General features: G+C 31.6%; 1 protein-coding gene across 1 annotated transcript in view; it reads left to right on the top strand.

Annotated features, from left to right (window-relative positions):
* The window catches only part of PDE3A (phosphodiesterase 3A), a 328,828-nt gene that overhangs the window by 274,295 nt on the left and 40,642 nt on the right, over window positions 1-13,891 (top strand). The window contains exons 8-9 of the mRNA XM_051961386.1: window positions 1,137-1,291; window positions 6,496-6,636. Of these exons, the coding sequence (XP_051817346.1) occupies window positions 1,137-1,291; window positions 6,496-6,636 (296 nt within the window). The remainder of the gene's footprint in view (window positions 1-1,136; window positions 1,292-6,495; window positions 6,637-13,891) is intronic.

The raw sequence follows: 13,891 nt of genomic DNA, 5'->3' as shown, positions 1-13,891 counted from the left end.
TAGGTTAAGATCTATTCAAACAGTAATATAAATTCTAAGTTTGAGATAATGGGTACATTCCAGCTCACTGTGTTTGCTCAGACAGGTTTGGCAAGTATTGAAATTGTTAACGCTCCCTTTTGTCCAACAGTTGATATGGAAATTTTTGTCTCTGACCAAAATTTGCGTCATCCAAGTCATTTATTTCAAGACTTTCATTGTACTAGATCCCACCCTGTCATAATTATATTCATTCTCTCATTAACTGGTAACTAATCAGAGTTAGTTGTCACCCTTGGGAAAACTTACTCTTTAAAGGGCTTATCATCATTAGGGGTATTTAGCCTGAAAGAGATGGCCAAATGATTATCCTTTTAACAAACATATTAATAAAATTATTAAGATAGCCAGAAATTATATCTTTTGGAACTTTTTAAAAACATCACATTTGGAATTCCTTCTTTTCTCTGCCTTTACACAGACATGACCCCATTTTCCTTTTCTTGTCTTTGCTTCTTCGAATCCCTAGTTTCCTGCAAGGCTCAACTCAAAGGTGATCTTTTCAAAGAAGATTTTGCAGATTCTATTTCTTTTCTTCTCTAACTTCATTATTATTTCATCCTCCTCCACATTACTTGGTATTAGCTTTGAATATATTTGTTAATTGCTTCTCTGTGCACCTTTGTACACAAGCTCCTTGAGGGCAGACATAGTTTGGTTTTTGTCTTTATGTCTTCTCTATCTGGCACATAGGAAGCATTAAATATTTTTTGAATGAATGAATGATGAAAAGGGTTTGGGAAAGAGACCGTATTGATTATATCAATAAAAAGTCAGTAAAAAAAAGGAAATTTAAAATTATAAAGGGATGATAAAAAAAGATCATTTTAAAAATTGGAAACTGACATAGACAAAGCACCTAATCTTTATAGAGTTTGAATATGTTTGTTGAGAGTATAGATAGCAGGCAAGTTTTTGAGTTTCCTCTTTTCTAAAGTCCTGATACTCTGCTTTTTCTTATAATATTTTGCATGAACATGTTAGGAGTACATTATCTTGGCATATAGAGTTGCTATTTGACTTTGAGGGGAAAGATACATCAAGTGAAAGTCAGTATTTCATGGTTATTAAAATAAGCAGTTCTCTCCCTGTTGCAGATGACACAGCTCAAGTGACTTCTGACTATGAAACCAATAATAACAGTGACAGCAGTGATATTGTCCAGAATGAAGATGAACAAGAGGGCTGTAAAGATTCATTGAGGAAAGAATCTCAGCACAGCACATACACTCCTGAAACCATCGTGTTTATGGTAGCTTCATATCATATCATTTATTCATTTGTATTTCTTCATTTTGCTTTGTAATTCTATTTTAGAATTTAGAATCAGTATATAATTTAGGGGCAGACAAAATATATATGCATATATATATTTTAAAAATCATCAATTCTATAAAATTATATTGGATTTTATTTAAGAATTTTGTTCTAGAGATGAAAGATTTTCCTTTCACTTGGTTAACAGTAGAAACAATTATCTCTAACAATTGCTCTCCATCCATACTTTTTAAAGTACAAATGCCTCTAGGAAAATCCATTCAATAAATGTATTTCTAACTTAAAACAATATTTTATTGAATCTTAAAAAAATTTTTTGGTAGTTGGTTCAGGTATGTGACATAATGAGTAGAGCACTGGCCCTGAAGTCAGAAGGATCAAAATTCAAATCCAGCACCAGATACTTAATAACTGTGTCACCTGGGCAAGTCACTTAACCCCAATTGCTTCTAAAACACCCTCCAAAACCAAAATCACACACTTTATAATCACTTCCCAGTGACTTCTACCTGAATAGAACCCTCTCTTGAAACAAACAATTACAATTAAGCAAAACAAATCAATACAAATGCTATATTTGACAATGTATGCCTGCTTCTATACATGGGCTTGGAATAAGTATGCTTTACCAACAACTGACTATAATCATAATTAGTTATTGCACTGCTCAGAATACTGGTGTTATTTTTCTTTAAATTAATATATTAGTTATATAAATTATCCTCTTGGATCTTTCCAGTATACTCTGAATTATTTATACAAACCCTCCATAGCTTCCTGCATCTTTTTAAATTTTATTATATCACAGGAATCACATGGATATCCTGTTAGAGGCAAAAGTAATTGGAGTGGGGAGTGAAATAACAAATTTCTTTAAGTATCCTGCTTTTTTCATTAAAACTCTTGATTTTTGTCAAACAGACATTTAAACAACATATATTTTCATTGCTATAACAAGCTATGTCAGTATTGTCTTTTTTCCTTATGTAACACATCATTCTGTTCTCTATTTTTATTACATATCTAACATAAAGCTATCCAAAATCCTAATGTTCACTTCTTTTTTTTTATTGGAGTACAGTTAAACAAAATAAAGAATACTTTATTTGAGGCAATGTGGTATAGCAGAGAGGAGAAAACAATGAACTTGGAATCAGGAGAAATTAGCTTTAGTTAATTTCTAGCTTAGCCAATATTTAGGTTTTTAAAATTTGTTTCCATTCATTTATTTAAATGAGGTGAAGAGAAGGTAGAGGAAAAGACTAAGTGATCTTTAAGGCTTCTTTCAGCTCTAATATTTTGTGATATTTATTGTTGAGTGATTGATCATGGGTTTTTTTGTTTGTTTATTTTCCCATTATCTCTTTTAATCACATTTAAATGTCAATTTAAAAAGGCATATGTTTTACTTGGCCAGCCAAATCAGTTTTTCTACTTTTAAAAGGATTATATGATTCATTTCATCTTTTTTGGACCATACTTCAAATATAGGAATGAAAGCCTTGATTAAGGATAAAATGTGCCTGTCCAAGTTGATGGAAATTCATTTACCTACTGTCTTACAAATTTAATGAAAAACTTTTTAAACTTAAAAGTATGATAAAAGTGAAAACTGTTAAAGTATCTACTAACCTAAATGTCATACAAAGAAGCTACAATGTAGGAACATTTGATTTTGAGATTATCAGAAGTTCATAGGAGAAAAAAATTCAAGAAAGAAGCCAATAGTGAAATCCAAGATAAAAAAAAAAAAAGGTGAATACAAATACCCAATATTTAGGCAGTGAACAATTTGTAATATAGATTCTAATGCAAATCTGATCTTGTACAATAGACACCATTGAAATTTGGTGGGAGGAAACTCATAACCAGCTTATAGCTCTGGATAGGTTATAATTTATTAAAAAAAAAAAAACAAGTGAAATAGGAGAAAGGTGTTATTATATATTAATGAGGTATATTCCTGAGAAAATTATGAATTGACGTTGTTGAAATGTGGTGGAGAATATTAAGATGAAGATTAGTGAAGTAACAGGCAAAAAAAGAGATTTTATTATTAACATATTATAGCTGGCCTGTATGGTAAGAGGAAGTAGTTGAGAATAGTATTTGTAGACTCAACATTTTTTGACTTCTTTTGAAAACCTTTGTTCTTCTTTGATCCTCTAGCACCTATCCCATTATCTCTATCTTTCAAAGAGCGCAAATATTGGCTTAGATTACTTCAGGAAAAATGATACTTTATTTTACTTTTCTTTTTGAATTTTGACTCCCTAATGAAAAATTTTCCAGAAGTTTCCAATCCAATGATTAGTTATCTGTTTGGATGAGAAATTGGGGGGAAAAAGAGTTAATGAAAAGGCAGAAGTATTTATTGTCACTGATAAATCTTCTGAGAATAGTCCTCATATTCCATTGAGCCTTCTCTTTTGCCCAGTATAATTTGAAAATACCCCATATTGTCTTTATCTTTCACTGTTTTTCATTAATTAAAAATTTTAGTGTCCCTGATGATAACCTTCAGGGATAATGCTTTGTTATTCCAATACTATTTGCATTTATTTATCATTAACTGTTCTAAATCTCCTATATGCATTACAATTTTAAGTTAGATACCACTAATAGATATGTGTCCTAAAAAAGTTTTAAAAGGGGGAAAAAAACTTGTTTGTAAAAAAATATTTATAGCAGCTCTTTTTTTGTGTGTGTGGTGGCAAAGAATCAGAAATTGAGGAAATGTATATCAATTAGTAAATGGGCTGGAAAATTTGTGATATATAATTATATTGAATACTATTGCACTATAAGAATTGCTGAGCAGGATGGGTTCAGAAAAATTTAGAAAACTTACATGAACTGATACAGAAAGAAGTGAATGGAATCAGGAAAATTTTGTACATAATAACAACAATATTATACAATGACCAATTGTAAATGATTTAGTTGCTTTCAGTAATTCATTGATCCAGGGTAATTCCAAAGGGCTTATGATGGGAAATGCTATCCACATACAGAGAAAGAACTGGTGAATGCACATTGAAGCATAGTATTTTTCACTTTTTTGTGTTTTTTTTCTGTTTTCTTTCACAACATGATTAATATATTCATATGTTTAGCATGATTCCACATCTATAACTTATATTAAATTGCTTACTGAATCAGGGAGGCAAAAGTAGAGAAACTGAAGGATCAAATTTGGAATACAAAATTTTTTTTAATGTCAAAATGTTTTTACATGTAATTTGGAAAAATAATAAAAATGTGTAATTCAATGAACTTCCAATTATTCATTGAACTTTTAAAGTAATTCCCCTTTCTTCCAATGTCAGAAGATAGATTTTTTTGAGCATTTGAAGAAAAAAGGAGTAGAGTCTCAATGACTAATATTGAATAATAGAAACCAACTAACAAGGGATATGATGTTCTGTAGAATGATTTTCTTTGTTTTGTTTTTTCTCTGTGTGTATGTCATTCTACAATAGCAGGCTGTTTCTGGAATTCCTCATCTATATTTCCTTTCTTCTCAGCTGGTCCATAGAATATTCAGATTCTTTTGTTTCTGTACCCATTGATATTAAGCCAGTTGTATTCCAATCAGTATGTTTCTTTAGGTATCTATCTGGTTCTTGAGCAAGGAATACATCTTTTTAATATCTAATGCTATTCAGCTCTCTCTTTTGCTTGTCATAGCACCATTGATTTTTTTCCAGTTAGCCAGATTTATGATATGTACCATAGTGAACAATTGAATGTACAAAGACTAAAATAAAATAGGCTCTCCTTTCATGAAACTTATGTTCTTTCAGAGAATAGATATATCTTTCCAGAGACATATTTCTTCTCTAAGCCCCATATTGGAAATTCTCAAAATTACCTGTAGGGTAAATTTATTACTCTTCATCAGAATCTTTAGGTCACTGTGCTTGTCACTTCAACTTTATAAACTTGAATAAAACCAATGGATTTTAATCCTTATTACTTTCTTGGATTTTATACCCTATAAAATTTTATGCCTCTCTACTCCTTTTCTTATTCCTATATTGCAATTATGGTCTATGTCTCTATGTTGCCTTGCATGATAGAAGTACATTGGCAGTTTTTATCCTTCCATTTCATTGAAAACTGTATTTGAAAAATTCCAGCAAGATACATTTTTTTTTAAACCAGTCCATTCTATCCTTAGGAAGGAATCTATCATTCCTTTAATTTATGATAAGAAATCCCATTCTTAATCAATTGTATATAGATAACTGTGGTGAGCTTTTTCTTCTCAAAACGCAGCCAGGTGATAAAAGTTCAGATCTTTTATTATCTCTAATATAGCCCGGTTAGCTTAGAGGCCTATCTCTCTGCTTGGTCCCAAGAGCTCTCTCCAAATGTCGCCAAATCCAAAGGTCTGGTCCTTCAGCCTCTGCCTCTGCTTTCTTCAGCCTCCAGCCAGCTCCACTCTTTATGTCATTCCGGTGAAATCTCGACTTGTAGTTTCTTCACTCTGAAGAACTTCTTTGACTGGCCCATTGAAGCTCTATTTATGCTCCTTCAAGAGAGGGATTGTGGGTTTTCTCCCATAGTGTTCTCTGGCCCAAAGAGCTTCAAGGGAGGTGTGAACTCATTGAACTCCAATGAGTAAAGGTGTGAACACAAGCCTTGTATTAATTAGTTCTACTTAGTACCTTGTTTCAGGTTCTGCCCAAAACATCTTCTTGTAAGATTAGATCAACTCTAATTAGTTAGCAGTTAGTAAGGATTCCAACAGATAACATCCAAGGAATCCAAGATGTCTGTTATTATTCCCATTTTACAGATAGAAAGCATTTACAAATAGAGAAGCATTAATGTGAATTTGAACATTCAGAATAAAATGTTGTGGCATTATCATCTTATAAAGGGAATATGTATTACATGTCTATTTATGCCTGAACTAGAACTAGATTATATAAAACAAGTTTAAAACTATCTGCCTATAGATTCATCAGATCATAATACTTGTTATTTAGATTTTTAGTTTAAAGCTTTAGTTTTCTTAGTGTTTTAGATGAAGAGTTGAAGACTTTGCAATTTTGATTTATGACCTTAATAAATGTATCTTCATCTTTTAAATATTGACATAATGCACAAGACATTTTTAAAAAATAGAATCACATGCCAATAAAACATTTTTTTCTCTGATCTTTATAGCCAGATAAGCCTATTCTTGCTCCAGAGCCTCTTGTCATGGATAATTTGGACTCGATAATGGAAAAACTAAATACTTGGAATTTCCCAATCTTTGATTTGGTGGAAAAGATAGGGAAAAAATGTGGCCGAATTCTGAGTCAGGTAAGAATATAATAGCTAGCATTTATATAATCCTTTCAAGTTGTGATATTCTTTATGGATGCTATTTTATTTGATCCTCCCAATAACTCTGTAACATGGGTACATTTTATTGTCTCCATTTTACAGATGAAGAAACTAAGGTAGAAAAAGATTAAATCACTTTCCCAGGATCACCCAGCTAGTAATTGTGACAGAATTCTGTTTCAAATCTTCCTAACCCCAAGTCTTCCTACCTAGTTGCTTCATTTGTACATATGGGTTCATGCTCATTCCTCAAAATATGCAGTCCCTACAGCCAGAAAAAAGCTTATAAAATAATAATTGCTCATTGAAAGAATTAATAACTTTTTTTGGAGAACATCCCAAATTTTCTGACTCAGCCTTTAGTAGATGATAGTGGCTTCTTTCATCCTTAAAGGATAATGTAACAAGCTCCATATTTAAGAAGTGTCTACACAGTGATTCTCAAATTGCTCTTTTCAAATTTTCTCATAAATCAAAACCTGAATTTTCAGGAATCTAGATTTTGTGTGACAGAGCATTTTATGATGACCTTCTAGTATTCCTACAATGGAATTCCTATGATCTGGTTCACTTCAGTTCAATAGACATTTTATGTCAGGTCTGTATATTATGTGCAATGTACTATTACCATAAGATATCAATTTGTCATTGTTGTGGACCTGGGATTTCAGTTGTGTAGAGAAAGTCTAATGTGGAAAGTGTTGATACAGACCTCTCTGGTACACTGAGAGATTAAGTGATCTGTCCTTAGTCATAGCTACTCTGTGTATTTCAGAATGTGCATGTGTATGCATATATATCTGGTATGTACAAATCTCCACATAGTAGTCAGTATAGCAGCAAATTCTGCAATATCCACTATGGTGAGAAAAACTGTAATGTGTGGACTAACTCTCTGGAGAATCTTGGTACCAGCCTGAGTTCTTAATCTTAGAAGAGTTGTGAAGAGGCAGGACTCACATGGAAGGTTAAACAGGGAGTCCCTTTATTCTAAATTCTCTCAGCCTTATATACCCATTACATAACTATAGCACATTGCATATGTGCTAACTGTATACTGTGCATGTGGAATCGCATAAACAACTTGCTATTGTGTATAAATGTCTCTTTGCCATTTGATATCACTCTGCTTTAATTACAGCACAGGTTGTCACCGCTGACTCTTAAGAAGGTTGAAAGCCCTTATGGTGAGATGGGGAGAGGAACCAGACACTGTTAGCAGGGTTCCTTTTACTGCACCAAAGGCTCTTTTACCTCACCCAGGGTTCCCCACTTTACCCTGTTTTGTGGTTTTCCAAATATTTTTTTTCATTTTATATTTTTTGTGAATAGCAGAAATTAACTATACCTGCCATGACATTTTAAAAATGTAACAGAGAAACTGGTATGTGCCTAAAAATTGAGCAGAAATTCATTAGACAACTTAATGCGTTAATGTCTTTATGAATGTGCTCAAAATGTCTGTATTTTGAACATTAAACTGAGTCATCTAATTAAAAAAAAATTGTCTGATTTGGAAGTTTGCTTTGAAAATGCCATAAGATGTAACAGTCAAGGGCATTTTAATCTATCATACCAATTTTTTTTGAGGTCAACAAACAATAATTATAATAGGTTATTGGAACTTTCTGCATCTTTCAATTAATGGTATAAAGATATGTACCGTGAAATATGTTATGAAGGGTTCTTATTTGCTACTACTAATTTCATAAAGTGTATCTTTGACATATGTGTGTATTTTTCTCAAAAAAAAAAAAAAAACGTAAACCAGAAACTAAATATATAGGTCTTTAGCATTGAAGTTTCCCAGTTATCTTTTCTGGTAATTAAAAAGGTTCTGATATTTTTTTCAGTGCCTTTGGCAACTTTATCGTCCTTCAGATTCCTCATGAATAAGTTTCTGAATATCCTCATATTGTTACCTCAGTAAATCATTTTTATATATACAGCCTCTAATCCAACTGCTTTTTATATTGTGTTCTCAAAAATGCCTTTTCTTTCTCTATAAGTATATCTGAAACTAGAAAATTAAAAGTGAAATATGGTGACTCTACTGTCCTTGAAAGTGATAAAATATTCATCAAAAACTCAAATCATTTCCATCTTTCTCTTATTTGACATTCAACTTCAGGTTTATGTCCAAATGCTGGGTTTTGTGCTAGGCTTTCTTTTATATGGTTTTATTATCTATTACTTATTTCCATTTTATGATTAGGTAAAATTGTTCATAATATTCCACTATCTTTCTCCATAAGATTTTTAAAATCATAAACTTTCTTTATAAACTTTCTAGTCTGTCACCGTATTCCTTTGTTGCAGCGTTCTCTTCTTCACAAGTCATAGTAGTTGCTGACTAAAGCAGTTTTCAGGCTTTGTTGACATTTAGTTCACTTTGTAATTGGTTTCTTTGTCCTTTATTCTATCCATATTCAATTTTTGTATCAATAATTTGCCTAAATAACTGAAGTTGGAGTTATTTTAATTGCATGCCACATTTTTTCCTAACTTTTATTCTTCTAGCATTGTATCAAACATGATCGTTGCTCTGCTAAGTCAGAAATCTAACTGAATCCAGATAGCTTATTCAGGCTCTGTAATTTTCCCTCATCTGTAATAAATCATTTCCTATTCATTTAAATACAGTTAGTTTTTTGTGTCTGAATTTAATATTTGCCATTCTCAGCATCTCCCAAATATTTTTAAAAGAAAATATTCATAATATATAAGCATGGGGTTTCTATAGAGTTTACAAATCTCTAGTGTCTCATTTCTTACCCCAATACACTTTTCTGTGCTGAATTTTGCCATTTTCATATATTCTCACTTTTATATTGAAATAACTCAGTCTCTATATTTGTATGTATGTATGTAGGTAGGTAGGTAAATATTTAGTTGGCAAAATATTGATTCTACAGGGGCTTTCAGATCATAGGTCCAAGTATATTTTTTGGTTGAGTTGTGAATTGGTCCAAATGTTTTTAAAAACTGGAATTATTCTAAACAGTTACTAAATTCTATGTGTCCTTTGGAGCTGTAATATGATCAGTAGTCATAGACATTAAAGAAGTCAAAGAGAGAGGAGAATATTATAGGAGCTTTTTGTGTAGAACAAAGATGAATACCAATAGATTGGAGAATGACTAAACATATGAATTAATAGAATATTATTACAACCTGAAAATAATGAATTTCAAGAAACAGTGCAACTTGAAAAAATTTATGAGAACCACAAAAAACAGTGGTACAAGGAGGACATTTTACAAAATGTAAAGGAAAAGTAACATTGAAAGATGGCAAAACTTTAATAAATATGATGAATTCAGATGTCTCAGTGGTGAAGCATGTCTTCCTGTGTTTGAAGACTCAAAAGTACTATAAGTAAAATGAGATATTTGTTGCCAGATGTGGCCAATATATTGCATTGTTTTACCTAATAATGTGTTGAAAGGAAGAATAGTAGAATGAACCAGTGAGAAGTGACATTTCTTTATCAAAGAATACAAATCAAATTTTGAGGACCAACTAAGCAAAATCATTCTAAGAGAATTTAAGGATGAAGTATGAAACAAAAACAGCAAACAATGGAAAATAGAAAAGCTTTATGAAGATTTTTATAACAAACTCTTTTTGCCATCACTGACAGAGGAGTCACCACATTTGGAATCTAGCAACACAATCACGAAAATGCTGCATGAGAAAGTGGAAATAGTGTTGAAGAATGCAAACATGGGAGAAACAGCCGATCTATACCTTGTATACACAGAAGAAGTCCATGATGGAAAAAGCACAATTTTGAGGGAATTGAGGGATCAACTTTAAAGGTAAACAAAAGATGGGAGGATACCAAAAGCTTGGAAAAAATTTAGAACAACATTATTTACCAAAAGAGAAGTCTGTGAGAGAATATCAATAATTATTGACATATGTCTTCTTTCTTATTTCTCCAAAAATATTATATAAGAATAATAATATATCAAAGACATCTTTGATGGACATGTAAGAAGTTAGATTTTCACAAATGATATTCCATATCAGACCACATCTTTGCAATCATATACTCGATTGAAAGATACAGAATGCACAAAATTGAATTGTGAGCATTCTTTCTTGAATATAAAGAAACATTTGACATGGCATGGCAAAATGTTGATTTACAGCTTGCCCTGTAGAATGGCATCTACTCTGCACCTCTCAAACTAATTAAGATTTGTACAAAGATAAAATATAAAAAAGTTGTCCAATTTTATTATGAAAAACAAAGACATAAATCTGATATCCACTACAGAGCACAAATTGACCAGTTTCCCTATAAATGGTGAAGTCATCCAAAAGCTCCTAATTATGGATGGTATTGTGCTGATTATGTCAAACTCTGGAACATTGCAGAGGCTCCTAAATGAAATCCACAATCACTCAAAGAATTCAACATAACTATCTACTAATGAAAAACTGAAAGAATGAAGAATGGCTTTTATCCACATTATGATATAAAAACTTAAAGTGCTATTCCATATGCATGAACACACATACTGCATTATACAGATATCATCAATTTATGCTAAATAGGAAGAGAAAAACCTTTATTACTTTTGGGAAGTTTTTGCATGCTTTTAACAATACCATCTTTTCCTGAGAGATGTCTCTTTTTCATAAAAAGCAGTTTTCTTATGATACTACAAACTATAGAATACTGTAATCTCTGAAGATTTAAAGGACAAGATCACCCAAATGTCCATGAAGAGATGTGTAGATGTGCAAAGTTTGTGATGTATAACTAAAGAAAACATTACAGAAGTAGTATAAAGGGAGATATATGATTAAAAATAAGGTGAATAGTTTATATGACAAGAAGAATGCTATATTGGTATCTTCACATGTCAAAATATCTTGAACACATTCTCCCTCTCAACACTGGGTGAACCTTTTGTGGAGAATTTATAGAAGTACATAGATAAAAATCTCCCAAGATTGGAAAGCATGAAGGGATTGCAATCTTCACTGTTGAGGTATCATCATTATAAAGAACGTGAATTCATCAAATATAAAGTCATCCTAGAAAATAAGAAGTTGTGAAATAATTAATTATTTGGTAAGTATTATTGAGAAAGTTAAGATTAGCAAATCAGTGGAAAATGGATTCAGAACCAAAAGTCACATCTCAACACAATTCATATAGATGATAGACTTTAAAAATGCTTCCTCATATATGATATCCATCTCCCAATCTCCCTACATTTGCAAAGTTTTTTTTAGAATCAATGGTGATAAGTTATACCATTTGGATGAATGCCTGTATTAATAAGATCATAAATCCATTTATATGTGAGCACAATAAAAGTTCATTAGGAGTGACTGTTATGACATAGCAGCTACTAAATGATCTTGAAGCTTTACCCCTGATAGTAATGTTCTTCAAATCTTCAACATTATAGCTCTTTCCTTGTTTGTACTCACCTTTTTCATTTCTCTACTTTTTTTCTTATTTCTTCAATTTTTTTTTATTTTTTCTTTTGACTATATATAGAATCCACAAATATTAGTACTAACCAGTAGTGCTCACTGCTAAAGAGTTGCCTAAGGCAGAAGTAGGTGATAGAATTAAGAAGACACTTGAAGAAGGAAAAAAATCCCACATCTAGCTCAGTATCCATAATAGGCAAAAATGCTTTAAGGAACAAATTAGGAATTATTAATAGAAATAAGAAATTAAAATTATTTTAACCATCCTTATGAGATCAGAATAAATATCTTTATTTTTTATTTCATTCTCCAACTACTTGAATTAACTTTCTTCTTTATACTTCCATATTCAATCTACCTTTTTTGGATATGTTCTGTCAAAAATTAGTCTCTTTTAATTCTTTGTTTCTCTCTTTCCTAAATGGAGCAGAAAGTAGGAAGGGGCCAGTAGCACTCCCCACCCCTACTCTAGGAGAGTTACATTAACCTCTTTCAGCATACTGTAAGGAAAAAAAAAACGGTCTATAGTTAAGCCTCACTAATGTACTAGTCTACTCCGGATGATTTCTGGCTAGCCTGTTCCAGTGTTCATTAGCCTGCAACAACAATTCACAAGAGTCTTAGAGAAAAAAACAATAGCCATCCAGTGGTCTGGATCCTGACTCCTAGCCATCCTTCACACAAAAAATGAAAAATGGTTTCTCTTTGATTTTTCCTTCCTAGAAATATTAATGTCAAGGATATATATATATATATATATATATATATATATATATATATATATATATATATATATATACACACACACACACACACACACACACACACATACATATACACACATACATATATATCGTATCAAATCTAAAACTATATTATAAAGCAGTAGTCATCAAAATCATTTGGTCCTGGCTAAGAAAGAGTTGTAGATCAGCAGAATAGATTAGATACACCAACACAATTATCAAGGCCTACAGCAATCTAGTATTTGATAAACTTCCAAACTTCAGATTCTGGAATAAGAACATTATAAAAGGCAAAATGGATAGGTTTGATTACATTATATTAAAAAGTTTTTGCACAAATTAAACCAACAGAAACAAGATTAAAAGGGAAGTACAAATCTGGGAAAAAACCTTTATAGCCAGTATTTCTGATAAAGGTCCCATTTCTAAAATAAATAAAGAACTGTGTCAAATTTATAAGAATACTAATCATTCCCCAATTAATAAATGGTCAAAGGATATAAACAGGCAATTTTCAGTTGACGAAATTAAAGCCATTTATAGTTATATGGAAAACTGCTCTAAATCACTATTGATTAGAGAAATGCAAATTAAAACAACTCTGAGATACTACCTCACACCTTTCAGATTGGCTAAGATGAAAGGAGAAGATGATAAATGTTGGAGGAGATGTGGGAAATCTAGGACACATGTATTGTTGATGGAGTTGTGAAATGATCCAACCGTTCTGGAGAGCAATCTGGAACTGTGCCCAAAGGGCTATCAAACTGTTATACCTTTTTCATCACCAATGTCATTACTGGGTCTGTATCCCAAGGAAATCATAAAGCAGGGAAAAGGACCCACATGTGTAAAAATGTTTGTAACAACTCTATTTGTGGTAGCAAAGAATTGGAAAATGAGTAGATGTCCATCAATTGGAGAATGGTTGAACAAGTTGTGGAATATGAAGGTAATGGGTTATTATCGTTATTTTTAAAATGATGAAAAAGCTGATTTAGAAAGGTTTACATGAACTGATTCTG

The sequence above is a fragment of the Antechinus flavipes genome, chromosome 5, assembly GCF_016432865.1.
Source record: "Antechinus flavipes isolate AdamAnt ecotype Samford, QLD, Australia chromosome 5, AdamAnt_v2, whole genome shotgun sequence".
NCBI classification, from domain to species: Eukaryota; Metazoa; Chordata; class Mammalia; order Dasyuromorphia; family Dasyuridae; genus Antechinus; species Antechinus flavipes.
Note: the sequence above shows the minus strand (reverse complement) of the source record. Positions and strands in the feature narration are given on the sequence as shown.